Genomic DNA, 21,342 nt, shown 5'->3' with positions numbered 1-21,342 from the left:
ATTTTTGCATGACTCAGTGGCTGTAAAAAACAACTTCTACTTGACTGACAGGACCCTAAATTCATGTCAAGTTTTCCTCTAATCCAGTGTTAAAACTGAAGTTGTTTCAGTCCTGAACAGCAGCAGCACATTCACCGATCATGACAATATGGAGCCACAGAAAAAAATCTGCACACCATAAAGCAAAGGACAAACAAACACACATGAAATGCAGAAAGCGTTTCACCACACAGCTCATGCATTATGCATCGGAAAACGGCCTCATCAACGGAGACGCCGGCGGCTGATGAGATGCAGAGAGGGATGGAGGTAGAGGATCCGGCAGCAGAGTTCATGCTTGTTCTTAAATGTTCCTTAAGATTAGCCCTCATCCTGAACATAAAGCCTTCCGATTTAAATATATGATGCACAGATGAGAGCTGTCTGTTATTTACAGGGCATTCTTAACCCTCTGAACCCCAAAACCTGTCACATTGCATGCTATTTAAAAAAAAAAAAAATGCCAAAATTACACCTTTTATCAGAGCCAGAAACAGTAAAAAGTGAAATAAATTGTCAGATTTTTAACTGTCCAACACTCTGTGAATGCATCACGTGGCCCCAGCAGGATAATTTACTTATATGAAACCATCATCATAGCTTAAAATTGTGATATTTAATCAAAATTCCTTCATTCTACATGTCTCTTTTTAGAAACTGCCAAAAATAAAACTGCTTCCATCAACCGAATGCTGTAAAAACCTAAACCATGACGGACTCAGTTTTGATAAATAGTCAAGAAATACACAGTTTTCAGTTGAACTGTGAACAATTAAATAAATGCAGCATGGCTCAAAAACAGTGAACAGAGGAGCAAATTGTTAAAGATACATTCAGCATGGAGAAACATCTTGTTGATGAGCAGAGTAATGTTTTACGTTTCATTTATTTTACATCATTTAGTAAAAACTGTTTTCAGAAAGCAGTTCCTGTGAAAAATTTAAAAAAAATCTGTGCTCTGTGGTGCAAGTGAAAAGCCTTGTTGACAAATTCAGTGACTATTGACTGAACTGTGTTTGCACAGAGCATGGAGGAGATAATTATGGAAACTAATTAAAATTTTAAGTTGAAAAGTATCAACAGTTTATAGAGACACCATTTTTTTTCCAGTACTGATAACACCTGTGGGCACTTGGGAAAATAATCATAATAAATAAATAAATAAAATAGCCAAGAAATTACATTTTTCACTTCTTTTTTGTGATTTCTGTCAATATGTAGCTTAATTCGTTTTTGTGCAGTTATGATGTGGCGTTTTCGTGCAAACACTAATAAAACATGTGAAAAGTTGATTTTGATTCAAATATTTTGAAAGCAGAACTGCTTTTTATCTTATCTTTGACAGCTGTATTAGTGATCAAACACACCTTTAAAAAGATTAAACACATGAGGAAATATTGCCTAAATTTGGATTAAATGGTTTTCTGAATCATAATAATTTGGGGTTTTTGACATTATATGGGTTCATTAAATGGGAAAATAATGTATTTGTTGATTTAGAGTGCAAATAATGCAGCTCTAGGTGTATTTTATGTTTTTGTTTTGCCTCCCTGACAGCACAGACTTGAGCTTTTACATTCAGAATGTGTTTGAGGAGGCAAAACGCTAAATATGCAGCGTGTAGACGAGTACATCACACAAGCAGGGAGGTGGGCTTCAGGGGGGCAGCATGGATGGATGGATGTCGGGGGTGATCTTCTCCCACCGGGTCGGACTCACCTTGTGCAGGGTTGCCATAAGCAGCAGGGCCTGTGGGAGCCACGGAGGCGGGGAGCTGGGGAGGAGGTGGGGGGACAGGTGGGATCTCTACGGGGGGATTGGGGGCCTGTGGGGGACCGTCGAGGCCCGAGGAAGGGGGCCCGGGAGTTGTGGCAGTGTTTGGGGGAGGTTTAGCCGGGTTGGACGGGGCGGGGGCTGAACCTGGGGGGTCGGAGTGAGGGGGAAGACGGAAAGAGAGGACGAGTGAGGAAGGTCAAGACAAGAGAAGAGTGAGAGAAAGGATTCCAGCAGATCCAGAGTCTCTGGTTTAGAGTCAGACTGCAGGAGTTCTAGGGTCATTTCAATCATCCTGACTGTCAGAGGAGGAAGATTATCAGAGATTATTCAGTGTTTCCTTTTCTACGATCTTTAGTGAGCTGATAGAAATAGGAAGTACGGTTCAGGAAGTTCTTGTTTACAGGCAAACTTCAGCATGAGCCCATAAAAAAAACTATAAATCCCCTTGTAACTGACTGATTATAGGTCAGGTTCCGTATGGGATGGTATCTGGGTCCAGTCTCCATTTCGTTTGCATCTGTCCCTCTGGCACCATAATCTTCTTTTCCAATCTTTTCTATGTCGGAGATTAAAGTAGAAAAATATCTGTGATGTTGATTCTAAACTCCTGCAGTCTGACTCTGGGTGAACTAATTAGTTCCAGAGTGTGAAGTAATCCTGGACTCAACAAAGATTAGTCAAGTTAGTTTCGTTCACACAGCTCTCTCGGGTAAGAAGCACAAAGGTGGGCGTTACCTGGGAAGGCGGTGGGCGGGGCTGGGGTCGGCACGGCGATGGGCACGCCCACGCTGCCGCTGCCGCTGTTCTCTCGGCTGCTGCTGCGACTGCTGCTGGGGTGGCTTCCTCCGCTGCTCCCACTGCTGTCGGCAGGCGGCAAAACACGTCAGGCCACAAACACTCAAACACACCCAGACTTCTGGTTTAGCCTGCGCCTCATTTCTAGCTTAAAATACCGATGCGGAGCCACAGGAACTAAACTCAGGAACTTGCTTGTATCTCAACTGGAGAATATGTGAAGCAAATTAAGACTTTAAAGTGAATATTCATAAAGTAAAACAGCAGCAAAGTCAATATGCTGTTATAGAAGTGGATGCTCAGGTTAAATCTCGTGCTATCTTTAAAAAAAAAAAATTAAATCACCAAAATGTCACCTTATTTCAGAGCAAGAAACTATAAAAGCAGACAAACATCAGATATCTAACTTTCCAACAGTGCTTGAATGTATTGTGCCATGCAGTTCTGTCAGAGAAAAAACACCCAAATCTACTTTTAAAATGTGACATTTAATCAAAATCATTTTCTCCCGTCAGACTAAAAATTGCCAGAAAAAAAAAAACAAACATTGATACTAAACCTGAGCTACCTTTAAAAAAAAAAGTAATAAAATCACCAAAATGATTGTATAAGAGCAAGGAACTGTAAAAACACAAAAAAAAACCATCAGATATCCAACTTTCCAAGAGTCCTTGAAAGTATCACGTGTCGATCAGTTCTGTCAGAAAAAAACAGTCAAACCTAACTTTTAAAATGTGATATTTAATCAAAATCACTTTTAATCACCAGAAATAAGCCATTCATACTAAATAGATTCTGTAAAAAACTAAAAATTCTGCACTCTTTAGCGCAAATGTGATGCATTTAATGACTCAGCTGTGATCAACAGTCACATGAGTAAAATTCAAATCGTTTTTGACTGAACTGCAGGCAATATTAACCCTTTGATGTGCAGTGTGGGTCAGGAGATACCCGTTTTCCACTGGATGTGGGTCACTTTTGACCCATGTTGTGCATCAAAGGGTTAAAACTAATTAAAAACAAGCAATAAAATCTTATATTACAGTATATGGAGCAAATACTTTGTTTTCCAGTACTGGTGACACCTGTGGGCACTTTGTTTTTTTAATTTTTGTATTTCAAATAATCCAAGACATCACATTTTTGTTCATTATTTCTGTAATGCCAACTGTGTCAAACTGCACAGATCTGAGCTCTGTTTCCACAGAAGTGCAGGACTTTATCTTGTAGTAAAAAATGAGCCCACAGTGTAATAATAGTCGGAACGTCTGTAGCACAAGAATGAATAAATAGTAGCAAAAAGTTATGTCTTTTTCTTCAAACATGACCTTGCTGTCAGATGGGGTGAAGAGAAAAGCACCATAAAAGCTGGAATAATTGCCTAAATAACAGTTTTTTTTTGCACTTTCATGTGTAAAAAGTGCCAAAAAAATAAATGTAGAGTCTTGCTCACACTGCAGTTGCAATGATCCGACTTTTAATTTTGTAAAGATACACAAAGTTTTGAAGCTGCACCCAATTCTAATATTAAAAAGCGGTTTGGAATAAAGGATTTCATACATTTTCGCACAGATAAAGTTCCTGAAATAGTTCCTGGGCTCCTTAAAATAAAGGTAATTTACTTTAAATGCACCTAAATGCAATATTACACCATCACCCTGGCTCTATACGTCTGATTCTGTCTTGAATTCCAGGTGCGACACTACGACGGTTGTGCAACCAGCCTCAAACAACAAGCTGCTTCCAGCGAGTATTTTTCTGGCTTCTCAGTAACTCAGTCTGTTCACGTATCGCCCTCAAGAGCATTGATGTGTTAGCATGAGCTGTTATGCCTTTGAAATGACTATGTCACAGTGATAAGAAATAAAAAGTAAAGAAAGCAGCCGGAAGCCTCGACAGGGACACACGACACAGAGACAAAGATATGAGACGCCGTGGAAGCAGGAAGCATCAGGACACATGACGGATGGAGAACATGAGCTGTGGATGGAGCTGTGCTGAGAGGAGAGTCGGGGAAACTTATCTCGTCTGTTTCCGGACCAGAAAAACATTTGGCCGACAGATGGGGCGCAGTGACGAAATGTTGTTTTTCCCCCTCAAACCCGATGCTTTCACTGCTCTCAGGCCAGACAGAGGAGTCTATGAATATCACTCTGTTGGGGATGAAAGCGTCTTTGGAGACGAGCTGACTGGTTGACAGGACTGTGGGGGCGACGCTGCCTATTTAATGACTATTACCATAGGAACCGGCGTCTCGCCGTGCTAAATACAGCTCTGAATCTCTGCTCAGCCTCGTTTCTTTGTCCTTATCTGAGCAGCGAGCAGAGCAAACAGGTGAGGGATTTCCAAATCAACTGTCAGTCTGCTTCACCTGAGAGCTGCCACTGCTACAGGAGCCTGATGTGGTCAAAATAGTTGGAAGACAACGAGGGTCACTGTGAAAGACGCAGCTTAGTTCTGACTTTATCCCGGAAATCTCACTTTAAATTAAGAATTCTGACATTTTAAATATTACTTGTTCTTAGAGTTGAAACTTTTACAAAAAATTGTGTTTTCTCAGAATCCTCACTTTTAATTAAAATAAATAAAATCAGAATTCTGACTTTAATTTAAAAGTCATGCTAGTTTATTTTAATATGTTTTCTTCAGAATTGGGACATTTTTTCAATAAGTTTGGAACTTTTTCAAATCTTAATTTTAAAGAAATTCAGAATATATTTTTTAAGATCCTGACAAACTCAGAACGCTGACTTTTTAAGTTTTCTTTTTAGTGGACTATCTGTCTTAAAACTGACTTTAAAAAAAACTTTAAAAAAAATCTAATTCAAACTTCAAAATTCTAACTTTTAGCAGGATTCAGATTTTATTTATTTTTTAAATTCTGGCTTTGAATTTAAAATTCCACCTTTAAACTTTTGGCAAAATTGTGACTTTAAAATCCTGACTTCAAACTCAGAATTCTGATTTCTTGTCTTCTGACTTTTTCCCTCAGAATTTTGAGTCAAACTTTTCTTGGAATTCTAACTTTTTTTCCCTCACATTTCCGACTGAAAGGTTCAAAATTTTCAAAAGTTCTTGTTTTTTTTTTTTTTTTACAGTGGCCCTAATGATCTTCCATTTAACAATTAGTTTAGGTTTACATACAAAAAGAGAGAAGGGACTAAAAGTGATTTTACTTGTGAGGAGTCACTTCAGAGAACAAGAAGAAGAAGGAGGAGGAAGGTAAAGATGTTAAGAAGCTGCTCGCCTTTTTCAGTGTAGGAGTGGAGAAGAAGAGAAGGGGAGGAAGGAGAGGAAAAAGTGGGCTTGTTTAAAAAGTGTAGAAAGGCATGCTGGGTAAGGGGAGGGGGTACCTGTACGTGCGGTTCCTCTGATTAACGGATGCAGTGCGTGCAGGGCTCTGCTGGGGATGCGCCATGTTGCGCGTCGGGCTCGAGACGTAGTCGTTAGGGACAACGGGTGGACGCACCGGCTCGAGCGTCCTATAGGGGGAGTGTCGCCTGCGGGAGGGTCAGGAGGACAGGAATCGAGGGGGGAGACATCCACAGAGAAGTGTAGGGGAGGGGGGAGGAAGAGGAGGAGGAGGAGAGCAAGAAACAAACAAGTGCAAACGTAAAATGGGGGGAATGACAGGTGGCGAAGATCGGGGCTGAGGTCCAGGTGGGGGCGGAGTCAAGACGACACGATGGCGCTGCTGCCGGTCAGAAACCATCAGGGAAACACTCATTATGTAAGAAACGTCTATTATATCTAATACGAAACTGGGTTTGAGTGTTAAAAACATTATATTACATTTACAATGAAAAAACCTAGAATGGATACAATGCTTTTATTGTCACCATTTTGCTAAATATCGTATTTCAATCCGTTTCCCTGCACAGTTTTGAATAAAAAAAAAAACGAAATTCTCTTTTATTTTGTTGTGGATAAAAGATTCCATTAATTTTTTGCAGAATTTAGTTATTCAAATGTAGAATTTGTTTTATTATTTACTTTAAATTTAGAATTCTGACTTTATTTTAAAAGCCTTATTTTTAAGTCTGATTAAAGTCAGAATTCTGACTTTTGAAACATTCTGACTTCTCAGAATTCGACTTTTTAAATGTGGAATTTGTTCCGTTTTTTTATTCTTTAAAATATATCCTTTTATCCAGTTTAGAATTCTGACATCTTAAAACTCTAACATGAAATTTTCACTTCTTTTCCCCATATTTCTGACTTTAAAAAATAAAGAAATCTGAACATTAAAATCAGAACTAAGATTTTTCTTCTCAGAATTCTGTCTTTAAGCTCATTATTCTGAATTTAGATCAGAAGTTCTGACTTTTACATCCTAACTTCTCAGAATCTTAGAAGTGACTTTTCAAATTCTGTTGACTGAAATTTTTCTTCCAGAATTCTGTTTTTAAACTCAGAAATGAGTACTTTTTAAATTATGACTTCAAATGCAGAATTCTTTTTTGCAAAATGCTAACTTTTGTTAGTCAGAATTCACATCCTGACTTTAAACTCAAGTCCTGATTTTTTTTTCTGTCTTAAATCTCAGTTTAATGTAAGAATTGTGACTATTACAATCAGACTTCACTTTCGTTTCATTATTCTGTCCCTGACAAAAACACAGTTTGAGTCCTTTGTTTTCTGTGTTTTTCCTCAATAAAACGACAGACATTTCTAGGGTCTTAAAGTAATGAAAAACAGCATGTTTTTAAATTCCCATCTGTCTTCTAAAGCAGCACTGCCCACGTACTTTAACACACATTAAATAAAAACAATGCGGTTTTGTAGCCCGACAGCAGCGCTATGCTAATGACGTCCTCAGTTTTAAACATGGAGGGGGGAAAGAAAAAACCACAACCCTCAGATTTATTGATCTGGGCCTGCAAAGATGCGCTGGCGTGTAGATTTCCCAGCTGACACAGTGGGGTGACCCATCTCTGAGCACTGTTGCTATGGCAAAACGTTGCTATGAGGAATATGGGGCAGCCAGGAGTGGGCGAGCTGGGTCACAAACACACAACTGAAAAGTAAAATTTGAAGAAAATAAAAAGAACCACAAGAGGAGGGTAAATTAAAACCAGAAAGATGTCCGCCCGTAGCCTCAGGCTGCGGCAGGAGGTGCGTCATGGAGCTGTGGCTGATCGACATGCGTCTTGAAGGGACGGACACACAGACACACCTCTGGAGGTCAACATGAAGGGGCGGACAGTCGCACAACTCGACACACACGCACACATTTTCACACAGAAACACAAACAGCACTCGACGTCGAGGAAGCTCCCCGAAGGCGACAAGAACATGAACAACGTTTACTAGCGGAGTCCCTGTGGGATAAGAGACACCTTCAACAGTCAGACACACAACAGACAACATCAAATAAACCTTTCATGAGCTCTGACAGGTAAAACATAACAGGTTTTACTCAAAACCCATCCTGATCTGCATTTTTAGAACAGTCAGGGTGAGAAACGACCACAAAACATCTCAAGAAAGATGATTTTCTGATAAACTCTTCCAAAAAAGACTTCTATATTAATAGAAACTTCCAGACATCTGTTTTTTTATGTAAATATTTTGCTCAATATCCTTTAAATTGACTTATTTAACAGCTGAAACCAGCATTTTACAGTTTAACAACAACTAGACATGATTTTGCAGTTTATATATCCTGTTTAAATACACTTGATTTCTAATAAGCTAAAGCTGGAATTACCAATTATTTAGATTATTGGGTTAAAAAAATAGAATCAATTACACTCAATTTAAAAAAAGTGATCAGACTGAACGCCGAAATTTGAAAGTTTTTGGTTTCACTCTTCTGCAATAGACATTTTATTTCCATCTTTTAACGCCTTATAATGTTTCAAACATTAATCATATTCATAATCTGGTTTACTTATCCTCTAATCGGACTTTAAATGAGAAATTTCCCATTTTTAGACCGAGTTATTTGACAGTTTTTTTTCTGTTTACATGACATTTTGGTTTGTTCTGCTCAAGAAAAACAAAAGCGACGTATTGAAAAATGGCTTGTATTGATCTACATTTTGAAACTGAGGTGTCATATTTTTTTTTTTTCAACATAAACTAATTTTTGGCACCCCAAATGAAATTCATCAGCGCCAAAATGAAAATATTTAATGAAAAAAAAAACAATTACCTTTTTACCAAGTCTAATTTGGCATTTTTTTAATCTAATGGCCAGAAATGACCTTGTCAAATTTCAGCATACAGCTTGATGTAAAATCCCTAAAGAAACACAACCAGGTTGAGGAGACTCCTGACAAAGCGGCGACTCCCAAACCTGCCTCAGCAGCACAGAGCACTGCTGTGAAGTGAACTGGCACTAAAATACATTTAAACCACCGCAGGGACTCTAATTAAACCAGGAGGTAAAGGAGCGATGATGAAACTGTGAGCAACCATCTGGAGAGCTCCTGGTTTCTTTCCCAAAGCTACGCTCGGCTCCTCACGGACACAACTCTGCTTTCCGAACGTCCGTTAAGAGCACCGGGGCAGTTTACATACCCAAGGGTCCCTTTCCCCGTCATGGGCGGGCTGGGGGGCTTCTGTGTTGGGGGGTTGGTGCGAGGAAGTCCACCTACTCCTCCGGCCTTCATGTTTTGAGCGCTGGCCTGTAGTAGAGGTGTAAAGATTGGTGAGAGCTTCAACCACGTCAGTGTTTCTGATCATTTCTAGCATCATCCATCTTTGTTTTCTCACTAAGAGTTTGAGGATAACACTGATGCTACTTAAGTGGAACTTGAGCAGAAACTAGTTCGCTTAGCATGAAGACTGGAAATGGGGAAACAGCGAACCTGGCTCTGTGAAAAAGAAACCAAATCCACTTTGAAAGCACCCTAATTAACACATTACAGGGGGTCCTCGACTTATGTCAGAGTTCCGTTCCTACAGATTGATGTAAGTCGATTTTCATCACAAGTCGGAACTCCAGCGAAAATGAAAACAAAACGATATTGATCAGGTCTTCAGAAAAGTCATGAATACCAATGACTTTCATGCATTTATGAGTCATTTTACAAGAAGATAACAAAATATTGATCTAATAATGCCGATGTTCGTCAGTGTTTCACCCTGTTTCGAGCGTTTTATTAAATCTAATTTCACTTCCATGGTGTGTTGCCCTTAAGGCAGAATTATTGATGTACTTTTATTTTGAAAGAGCCTTTATTTTGAAGTTGTCTGTTGACAGTTGTCACTTCCTGTCCACTATTTTGATTGTTAGCTTTATACACATACGTGATTTAAGATAAGCTAACCTAACCTGTCTAACCCCATCAGTCATCTCATTTAATTTTCAATTAGAAAGCAAATAATTCTTTATTCAACAACAAACAAAGGGCTTTAAATTAGGGGTCAACTGATTTTTGGAGGTGTTTTTATCCTATATCCCAAAAACGTAGCGTTAAGTTCTAAATTCTCCAGAAATCTTGTGCGATCTGATTGCCTACATGTCACGAATAACACCCAATCAACACTGAAGGACAAACGTTAAAAGTTCTTTTTAATAAAGCCTGTAAAGCACAAACAAATAAGGGGATTCCAACAAAGTTTGTGCTATTACAAATTTATGTGCACTAGTTCCAAAAATCAGTTAAAAGTCCCCTTTGATTATTGGTGATCAATACTAGTATATATCCTGAAAGAAATTATCAGTTGACCCCTACTTAAAATATAAATAAAAACAGGAAGAAAAGAAAAAACACAGCAATTCAAGACAAAAAAAAAAAAACAACAAAAACCCCTCTCTCATTTGAGGCTCTTACTTTGAAAGTCTTACCTTAAACCTTTGCAACCACTACGGTTGACCAAAAAGGTAAAATTAGGCAAGCAGAAAGAGAGAAAGAGAAGAAATCAGGTGATTAGTGTGTGAAAGAAGAGAGGAAATCAACAACTGTTCAAGCATGTGGTGCATAAAGCCAAGCTGGTGAGATCCGGGCAACAATGGCTCAGTGTTAACTTGTGAGGAATTTGATCTTTGAAACCTTTGTGAGCTTCAAGCGACTGATTCCATTTTCTGGCAAACAAGCTCGTCTTTGTTCACGGAGTCAGTGGGAAATGAGCTTTATATAGAAAAAGACACTGGGGCTGTTCAATCAAATAAAATAATTATTAGACAGAAACCTGTTCCCAGCAGCAGGTGACAGACTTCATGTCCCGGCTGACTTTAGTTTCTCATCCCGGAGAAAAGCATCAGGCATCGATTTTCTCTTAAATTACTCGACTCCGAAGCTCACTGAAACACAATACTAAGTGTCTGACCTCTACAAGTCCTTTTCATTCTGCCGTGAGCGGCCCATAATAATCCCACAACACATTTCCACTTCTGAATGCCACACTTATCCTAGACTGTCTTGTGAACTTGTCTGACTTTTCTTTTGCATATTAACCCTTAAAATCATGCATTCTGACGCTTTATCCCAAGGAGTTGTGAGCAATTTAGTCAATATTATAAAGTTTGGGGGGCTAAAGAGGCTAAACTACACTGTATTTTATGCAAAAAAGGTAGAAAAATTACACTAAATTCAACTCTGGGGACCAAAATTATACAATTCATCCAAACAATAAACTAGAAAAACACAAAGAATTGTTGTATTTTCAACTCTACTAATAGGTCTTGGTTCCACAATGTGCTCTTTAATCTAAATATTTAACCAAATGTAACCTTAAATTTGGGAATCGCTGTATTTTATACATGTAATTTAAATATTTGGCTAAAAACAACAGCTTGCTTGAACCGGATTCTGTATAAAACTAAAAATTCTGCACTACTCGGAGCAACTGTGGAGTTATTAGTGACTGACTGTGACCAACAGTCAAACATTCGGTTGAACTGCAGGCTGTGCTTATTCTGAGCAAAAAGTAAATTTCAAATGTTAGTAGTTAAATATCTATAACATGTACAGTCAGCTAGTTTTTTTCCAGTTTTAGTAACACCTGTGGGAACGTGGACAAATGTTGTACATGTTGATTTCAGTTTAAAACATTTTTTTTCGTCTTTTTATACGATAAATGGCTTTATAACTTTGTCAAACTTGCACAAGAAATATTTCTGAGTTATCTCCATTTCTTGCTATTGTTGTTCTGTTTCCCATAAAGGTGCAAAACTTCATACAGCAGCAAAAAAAATGAGCCCACAGTGAGTAAAAATGCAACAGGGGCAAAAAAATGCTCTGAGTTTAGACGGCTAATATTACACACCGGCTTGTGGTTGGGGTGTTTCTGGTAATTAGGAGGCTAAAACGAAGGAGAAAGACCAGAACGAGCACCTTGACTCCATGGCCCATGTCGTCCAGCAGGCTGTAGTCGATGGGTTTGCGGATGTAGCGCACAGGCCTCTCCGGATTGGCCGGGGCGATGATCTTGTGCGTGCGGGATGTGTTCTTGTTGGTGGTGAGGATGCCGATCTCCCGCCGGGCGACCTTCTCTTTGTGGATGTCCACCGTCTGACGAGAAGAAGTTTTTTAACTTACACATTGATTTTTTCTTAACCCTCGTGTCGTCCTGCAGGTCAGACTGACCCGTTTTAAAGTTTGGAAATGTGGAAAAAATGTAGATTTTCACAGTGAAACTTCCATGTCCACATTTTCAACATTTTGGGAAATTTTTGAACATTTTTTTGTGGAAAAAAAATGTTTAAGAACATTCACAAAAAAAATCCAGCGAATTTCGCTGGATTTTGGTAGATTTTTTTTGTGAATGTTCTCAAAGAAAACAGAAGTTTTACTGATATACATGTAATCACTTCAGATATTTTTAGGATTTTTTGGGAAGATTTTCACTAATTTTTTGAAAATATTTACAAGAATTGCCTTGCCAAATTTGGAGGATTTTTTTTCGATAAAACATAAGGGAAATTTTTGAGGAATTATTGGAATTTTCTTCCTGAAGGTTTTGCAAATTTTCAGATGATTAGAGTAAAGCCTACAATTAAAACGGTGTGAATTAAAGTGATTTATTTCATCAGCTCCCACCTGTGAAATGTGGTTGATGGAGGACTCCATGCGGCGGAGCTGCGAGGCCTGGATGTCCAGCATCTGCAGGACATTGTTGGCCAGCGTGTTGATCAGGTAGGCTACGCTGGCCAGAGACTGGGTGGTGTAGTTCTTGGTCTCCTCCAGCGCCCTCTGCTTATCTGGAGACTGAACGGAGAGAAGATAGATATTTGACTTTCAGAAGACGTCTTTGCATTTTCCAGTCGAGCAGATGATGCTGTTTGTTCAGAGCGAGGAGGGTGAGATTCCGCCTCAGCTGCACACAGACATTTTGAAAATATATTTTACTTTAAACAGACCTTTACACAGCAAGATCATCCTAACATCATTTTTCTGCACATTTCTGGTCCATTAAACCCAGTGTAAAATGTAAATGAGTCCCACACGATGCTGTAAAAAAAAAAAAAAAAAAAAAGGTTCAAAGTAATTTCTTTCAGACTCTGAGCTGCAAGTAATTATATTTCTCGACCCTCTGAAACACAGAAAATGCCAGCAGGTTTATAAGACGTGTATTCTTTAAAAAAAAAAAAAAAAACCAACACAAAAATTACACCATTTATCAGATTCACAAAGTGTAAAAGTAGAAGTTTTCGACTTTCCAATAGTCTGTGCAATGCTGTTTAGTCCAAAAACGAAACCAAATCTCAGCTTAAAATCACGCTATTTCCTCAAACTCACTTTATTCTGTGTGTCATTTGAAAATGCACCAAAAATAAACCATCTACACTAATCGGATCCTGTAAAAAAATAAAAATTCTGTACTTCTTAGTGCAACTCAGAGTACATGATAGACTCAACTGAGATCAACAGTAACAAGACAAAAATTCAGAGTTTTCAGTTGCAGGATGTGTTTATACAGTGCAGAAAGGAGAAGGCAATGAAATTAAAACATAATGCATCCATAAAACAAACAAAAAAAAAAAAGTCAAAAAAAGTTTACAGAGGAGCAAGTTGTTAGAAGATGCATTTAGCATGGTGAAACATTTTTGCAGAGTTGATGTGCAGAGCAGAGTGAAAACGTTTGTAAACTGTAAAATATCCTGTGGGCAAAATTTTGGATATGTTGATTCCAGATTTTTTCAATTTTACAAAATAAATAACCAAAGAAAATACTTTTTTTCCCCCCTCTTTTTTGCTTTATGGCTTTAAATCTGTGTCATACTGCACAGAAAACATTCTTTTGCAGTTAAAAATGAGCCCACAGTAAATAAAAATGGAGCAAACAAAGCCCAGAAACTTCTTGGTATTCATAGGGTCAATAACAGATCAGCTGCATATTTTAGCGATCAATCAGTTCGTCCATTAAATATAATATCACATAATAATATCAAAAGTAAAGTGACAAGAACCAAGAACAAAGTGACATCCAGCAGCATGCTGACCAACACATCAAAATGCCAACATATTCAATTTATATCCTCATTAGACTTGGCAAAACAAAACAAAAACTAACCAAACAATGTGCATTTAGTTGGTTAACAGGGTATTCTATTGTGTAATTTAACATTTGTTTTAGTATTTCAAATGAAGTATTAAGTAAATTGTGTCTGGTTCACAACAAATTGTTATTCTTCAGTATGTTTCTGTTCAATTCTGATCTTTCACATCACTATTTTTGCTTAGTTTTGTGTTTTAACTGTAAGTTACTTGTCTTAGGGTTGAGTTTTTTTCCCAGAACAAAATCTGCCAACAAGTACTTTATAAACAGACTTAATCAAAGGTAAACTTTGAAATACGGAAGATCAACATAACGCACTAAGAGGTCACCTTGTGTTGGAAAGACTTCATCAAATATAGTCCTTGTGGCACCAGAGCAACGTGGATGCAGTTTGAAGGAAAGAAACTGCTGCTATACAAGACTTCAGTGCCAAGAAGTAAGTTTTCAGTGAAGCAGGAGGAAAAACCCCTCAGAGGTATTACACTGAGCAGCAGGTAATACAGCTGCAGCTGCATGTGTCGTTAAATTTAAAAATCCCCCAAAAGAAACCTCTTTGCTTTAACAAAATTCTGCAAAAAACCAAAAAAAAATCTGCATTTCTCAGTGCAACAGGGAAGCCTTCATTCCAGCGGCTCTGAGCAACAGTCATGTGACAAAAAATCTGAGAGTAGTTTAACTGCTGATAGGAAACAAGCACGTAAACAACTTCAAAATCTAAGTAGTAAAATATCTATAGTACGTACAGCCTGTTCTACATGATGATTCTAGGTTTTGCATTTTTTTGTAGCATAAATAATTCAAGAAATACCACTTTTGTAGCTTCATTTTTAAAGATTTCGGCCACTGCAGCACTCATTCATTGTGAATGAATTCAACTGAATCTCTTTGTTATATTTGTCTCACTGTTTTCTGACTTGTTATAGTCAATATAAGACAAATAAAATAATAAAATGCTTATAGATGACCTTATTTCAGATTTTTACTTGAGTTACAGCAACTAATTTGACTCATTCTCAAAGAGCTTTTCAAGCAAACACCAAACATTTGTTGATTGTTGCTCCTCATACTATGCATTGTAATCTCACTAAGGATTTGCTGCTTTTATTCTTTGGATTTTAACTTATGTTAGCCTTCTAAAGCCATTTTCTTACATTTCAGAACTAATACAATGTCAATAAAATCATAACAACATTCACAAATTGTGGAAAAATCATGCAGAAGTCCTCAATTGTGATTGTACTCAAGCTGAAGAAACCAAGTTTCAAGCAAACAACATAAACACTCTTTGGATTTAAAACAATCCTCGCTGAATTTTCTGAGACTTTATCGTCAATAGAATGAAAATAAATTAATAAAAATGATAATTAATGAACCAGATACAGAGCATACAGAGTTGCTCATATCTGATTTTCATTTTTCAGCCAATAAGCCAAACATTAGTTGATTCTTGAACTGAGCTTTTCTTTCTCCCATATTTAAGTTCTGGACTGAAGTTTAAATGTCACTTCAGGGTGATTAAAACTGCAGTTGGCATTGCTCGTTTCCTTCTCGCGTTGATTAATCAGGAAAATAATCTGCTGCTTAATATATAATGAAAATCATTAGTTGCGAGCGTAAAACAACAACATTCACTATCTACTTTCAGCCACCATCTGTGGCGTCGCAGCAGATTGTTTACTAGATTACTGACAGTAAACACACACGAGGTCACTGCAGCGATTGGGGGCTGATTGGATATTGATTAATTGATTTTAGTTCAAGCTACAGCCACGCTGCGACAGTCGAATGCCAGAAGAAGTTAAAAAATCCGCCTATAGATTTCTTCTTCTTTCCATTCTCTTCAGAGACACTGACCAGCGGCTCAAATGTAAATCTGTGTAATGTATGTATTTATGAGTTTTAAAATAATGCAGTTGAGGCCAGAGCAACGCTGAAGATGTGAGCTGAATCAGAATGAAGTCCTAAGCAGTTCAATCAGGAGCATCCTCAGTGGTAAAATTCCCTTTTAAGTGAAACAGAGTGCTGGTGATGTAATTTCTGAGGAATCACACAGTAAAATCTGACTAATTTAAGCATCTGGTAAAGCCGGAAAACAAACGGCATCATTTAAAGGCGTGTGAAGGGAGCAGCGCTGCACGAGTATGAAGACAAACTGGTTCCTGAGGGGCTGAACGACAACATTTTTCATCTGTTAAATCAGCCGATGATACAGTATCTCATTAGAGACGACAAATCTGACGTGACTCAGGTTTGGAGTTGAAGCTAAATGCAAAATCACCTCAGTTTAGGGCAGAAAAATAAATCATATTAGAAGCAAAGCAATTAGCAAAATGTAAAAGCTACAATATAGGATTTAAAGTATGCAGCATGTCTCATCCAGGGCTGATTTGTTGTTATTACTATTTACAGCAAAATGTGTAAATGTTGGTCCTGAGCCTTTAATTTTTCATGGAGAGCTTGTATAATTTTCATATTAGATTCATTTTATTTATTATTACTACTATATTTAACCATCTAAATCCCAAAATCATGGTTAAAAGTCATGTTTTAACTGTATAACTCCCTCAAATCTGAACAATAATATCAACGTTTTTTGTTTCAGTAGCATGTGCAATATTTCATTTTCATGTACAACGTGTCATGTCTAATGGCTTATTTATATTTTCAGTAATGCATTGTTCTTATATCTTGTTGCTCTTCTATGAGGCACTGCATTTCTCACATCATTTTGTTTTCTAAAAGATATCTCGCAAGAGAATTTCCTTCGGGATTAATAAGAGTTTTATCTTAAACTTTTTGTGTGTTTTTATGTAATAAAAACATGGTGGAAGCAATTTATACTTGCAAAGTCTCATCTGTTCACTAGAACATAAAATTTAGTAGCTCAGGAAGTCACAGGAATCTATTTTATGGAAGAAAACATGATGCCGGAAATCGCTGTGACTGAAATGTTGTAACTGATAGATGGAGGAAACACTCAGTTATCTGTAATCGATGGAGAAACTGAATCAGCTACTAAACACGGCAAAATTTGGCACATATGGTGAATCAGATGAGTGAATAAAACATGAGTAATAAACAATACGCTTTCCCATTTGCTTCAGCGGCACTTACTAGAGGAAAATACCCAAAAAATCATTGATAATTTCAGCAGACACACTTCTCTACTCCCACTAAAATGAGCAACGATGCAGCTCCAGTCAGAGGCGATGAATCAGACAACCTTTACTCGACTACAAAAACTCTCCAAGATCAGTCTTCCCACGTGTGATTAAAGCAAACCGACCTCGCTTTCGTCAAAATAAAATTATGTCAAAATAGACCAAATCAAGTTTATGCATATAGCACAATTAGAACAATCAGTGCAAAAAAATAAAATAAAACAAGGCAAAACAGGACACACGATCAAAGTTTCAGATAAAATACATAAAATTGGGACCATTAGAAACTATACCAACAGTCAACAACAACATGGACATCTTTAGATTTTTACTAAAAATGTCAACAGAGTAGAATTTTTTCATGTGCTGCTCATGTTATCGTAAAAATAACTCCTGGTATCTGCTGCAGGAATCCACCAATACTGGTTTTTCTAAGGTCAACATTGATGCTGATTATTGGTAATCAAGAAAGGGCGATGATCGATATTGAACTGACATACATTAGATGTAATGTTTTAACAGCATGTGAGAGCAGAGAACCTGCCATTTATAACTTCACTTCTTCATTAATAAGAGTGACTATGACTGAAAATGTAAAATAGAAGTAGGAGTGATTAAATTAGGACACCCTCCTCCGTTTATGTTGCTGTCACGTTCCCTATTTTCTTAATATTTCAATGTTATATCACTCGTATCGCCCATTAAGGTTCATATCTTAAAGCATTACTAATTACTGTCTTCCAGATTCTGTTCCAGGTTAATCTGAGGCTGCCTTCTAGCTTAGCTGCTAGCCGTTAGCATAGCATTAGCTACTATGAGAGTAGCATAAATTCTGACATTTGAGACCACAGTATCCTGCGACCTGAAGTAGCGCATTACATTATCAATAATTGGCCAATAAAAATGCAGATAATCTGAAAAAAGCCAAATATTGGCAGCAATAATTGCCCAGTTCGTTAATCGGACTATCCCTAATCTGCTGTAAATTAAGAGAATTGTTCATCACACATAGTTATTGTGCTTGTTTATGAGAGCCAAAATACAAGTTCAACAGGTGTAAACTCCTCCAAGAGAAGCTGCATCAGACACAGGAGGACAGAGATATGAATTAGGGAGGAGATGACGAGGTGAAATATCCTCCTGATGAATACTGATCTATAAATGTTAACACTCGTCTCAGAGCAGCTGGAAAACCTCGCAGGCTGAGAGGAGAGCAGGGCAGGCGGCCAGACAGCGAGCTGCCAACATCCAAACCCCGCTGCCGCCTCCACAGGCCGACCTGTCAGACCTGATCAGCCCTCTTCATCATCAGGTTTCACTATCACACCTTGTCAAAACCTCTTCTCTGTAACACGGCGCTCCCAAATTTCTCACCTATCAAAGCCGAGCTCGGGATGAGAGAAATTGCTGAAAAGATGAGATCACACCTGCAGAATTTCAAAAGCTTCTGAATGGAAGTGACTGCGCTGGCGTGGCGAGGCTGCAGCCCCGTATCTATTCATCTGTCGCTCCAATCATGCTCTAAACCCCGAGAAAATAAGGTGATCAAACAGGCCAGTGTGGGCTATTCAAGCAGCAGATCCACTTCACACCACTTTTTCTATGAGAGCGTGTCAGAGAGAGCGCCCTGGTTACAGGTTAACTAATTCACAAAAGCAGGAATGAGTGAAAGCTTTGAATGTCAGAAGCTTTTCAGGTAGAAACAGGATGAAAGTGCAAGGAAGGGTTACATTCTCAGCGGCTTTTAAAAGCAATGCAGACCATACATTTAGTCTGATTATTATGAGTTGTTTCTTTCAGTTTATTTCATTACAGGACCTGATGGGTGAACCGCAACATCTGCCGGGTTTAAAAGACATGTTGTCCTTTAAAGCATCACCAAAATTACACCATTTATCAGCACCAGAAACTGTAAAAATAGGAAGAAATGTTCAACTTTGAAACTCTTCGATGGTGCTTAACTACTCACCTATGGCATGCTATTTAATTGGAAAACTTGACCAAATCTAAGCATAACATTGTGATAAATGTCATCAAAATCACCTTATCATACACATTTCATTAAAAAAAAAAAAAAAAACAACTAATTTGCTCTAACTGGATTCTATAAAAAAAAACACCAAATTTTTTGCTCCTTCAAAAAAACGGGAAGCTAATAATGACTCCAGCTAATAATGACTCCACTGTGAGCAACAATCATGTGACAAAAATTCTGAGAATTTTTCGGCTGAACTGCAGGTTGTGTTTACGCAGCACAGTAAGTAGGAGTAAAATATCTATAGCATGTAGATGCCTTTTTCCAGTATTGCTAGTAAAGAGATAGTCGTGTTCTACTGGTCTTATTTTAAAAAAAAAAAGACCAAAATCGAGTGCTCACTCTCAATAAATTCTGTAAAAATGCTGTAACCAACAATCACATGACAGAAATTTCAGAATTTTTTTTGACTGAATCTGCAGGTTGTGTTGACAGAGAGCAAAGATGAGACTAATAACGAAACTAATTGGAAATATAAAGAGTAAATTATCTATAATACGTAAGGCCATCATTATTTTTCACAGCTTTAGTGATACTTGGAAAAATGTTGCACTTGTTGATTACAGGTGAGGAAAGTTGTTTGTAAAATAAGTATTAAAATTTATATATCATTCTCTTTTTTAAATTATGTACGACTGAAAAGACATTTCTGAGTTTGTTCGCCTTCTAGTCACGGTTGTTCTGTTTCCATAGAGGACTTTAACTCGCAGTGAAGAATGAACCCACAGTGAGGAAAAATGAGACAGGAGTAAACAAAAATACCCAGAAGGTGCTTGGAGTTCAGAGAGTTGATAACCGATAAGATATTCCAACTTCACACCAGCTGGTAGCTAAAACAGTCACTGGTTGTCAAGCATTTCTGTCACAAAGTGCACCTTGAAATGTGATCACAGCTGTGAAACATCAGAAATAAGACTAATTCAGAACCACCAAGCCTGCACTCACTGTGATATTAATGTGAAACTAAAAGCACAGTGGGATGACCTTACTCTGCAGAGAGCAGAGTGTCTCACACTTAATATTCATTTAACTCTTGAAAATAGGCCAATTACCAGGTTGAAATCTAAATATTTCTGGTCCTCCAGTGTGTAAAGGTCCCTACAACGCCTCTGCACAAACCAACGAGCCATGCAAATCAGCAGCAATAATTGAATATGCGGACACAGAAATGCAACATTACCCTTTCCTCCTAAACCTGAACATCTAAGTGAAGCTACAAGCATTTTCAGTCGTTCGTATGCATCAATTAAAGGTGTAATGTGGTTGCAACGTGAAGACCAAGGGCTCCAGTCCAGCATCATAAATCACTGTTTATAATACTGTCACGGCGGTTTATCTGCTGTCAGCCGGGGCTCATCACAGATTAATCTGCCCTGATATCACGTCCGACATCTCCGGCCGGTGCTCGGTCCGCTGGCTGCTGTAGCGGCGGTGACTGATCCCGCAGAGAAGCACGCTAATTGATTTTCACGGTGCCTGTTTAGTTATTTGGACCGAGCAGCTGGCTAACAGGCTAGTCGGCTAACGCGTAGCCCACGATGGATGTGCAAGTCCCACACACCGCTGCGTCGATGGAAATGTGAACCAAAAAACAACGCTGACACTCCTTGACACGAGTGTGGCCGGAAAACTGTGAATTACGAGTTCGCCGTGTGATAAAAAGCGCCTTGACAGCGGCTTGTTTTCGCGTTAGCCGATGCTAGCCGACACGGCTGCACCGCATCGACAGCGTTAGCAGCAGCTAGCCTAGCATCAGTTAGCCGCCAGTGATGCCGAACGTAAAAACCCGAGCTAAAAAACTGCGCCGGTCTTTGCCCCACGCGTGTGACAAGCCTACCTGGACATAGTTGCTCTCGCAGTACTCCGCGACTCTTTCCAAATTGGTGAAACTGTCCAGGAGAGCGCTTCGTCCTGCTGGAATCTCCTCTTCCAGAAGCATTTGTAGCTCCGCCATTTTCACATCTTTAGCGGAGAGGTGTGCGGACTCGCTAGCGCCCCCGCGGCTGAGTGCGGTACTGCAGGGCGACCACAATAAATAACCCCACTGAAGGTTCACACAACACCCTTTAACCCTCCTGTTGTCCT

General features: G+C 38.5%; 1 protein-coding gene across 20 annotated transcripts in view; it reads right to left on the bottom strand.

The window, feature by feature from the left end:
* Positions 1-21,254, bottom strand: part of abi2b (abl-interactor 2b) — a 29,065-nt gene extending 7,811 nt beyond the window's left edge. For 2 of the 20 annotated variants that reach the window (XM_023289181.3, XM_023289183.3), the window contains exons 1-8: positions 21,095-21,254; positions 12,603-12,770; positions 11,898-12,074; positions 10,409-10,426; positions 9,136-9,242; positions 5,964-6,110; positions 2,551-2,675; positions 1,759-1,959 (exon numbers count right to left, since the gene is read on the bottom strand). In XM_023289181.3, coding sequence (XP_023144949.2) covers positions 1,759-1,959; positions 2,551-2,675; positions 5,964-6,110; positions 9,136-9,242; positions 10,409-10,426; positions 11,898-12,074; positions 12,603-12,770; positions 21,095-21,211 — 1,060 coding nt within the window. In that variant the 5' untranslated portion in view covers positions 21,212-21,254. The remainder of the gene's footprint in view (positions 1-1,758; positions 1,960-2,550; positions 2,676-5,963; positions 6,111-9,135; positions 9,243-10,408; positions 10,427-11,897; positions 12,075-12,602; positions 12,771-21,094) is intronic. The other 18 variants (XM_023289186.3, XM_023289188.3, XM_023289184.3 and 15 more) reach the window with 14 other exon arrangements.
* Between the last annotated feature and the right edge of the window lie 88 nt (positions 21,255-21,342).

The sequence above is a fragment of the Amphiprion ocellaris genome, chromosome 24 (genome assembly GCF_022539595.1).
Source record: "Amphiprion ocellaris isolate individual 3 ecotype Okinawa chromosome 24, ASM2253959v1, whole genome shotgun sequence".
Lineage (NCBI taxonomy): Eukaryota > Metazoa > Chordata > Actinopteri > Pomacentridae > Amphiprion > Amphiprion ocellaris.
The sequence above is the reverse complement of the archived record's forward strand: the minus strand, read 5'-3'. Positions and strand labels throughout refer to the sequence as shown.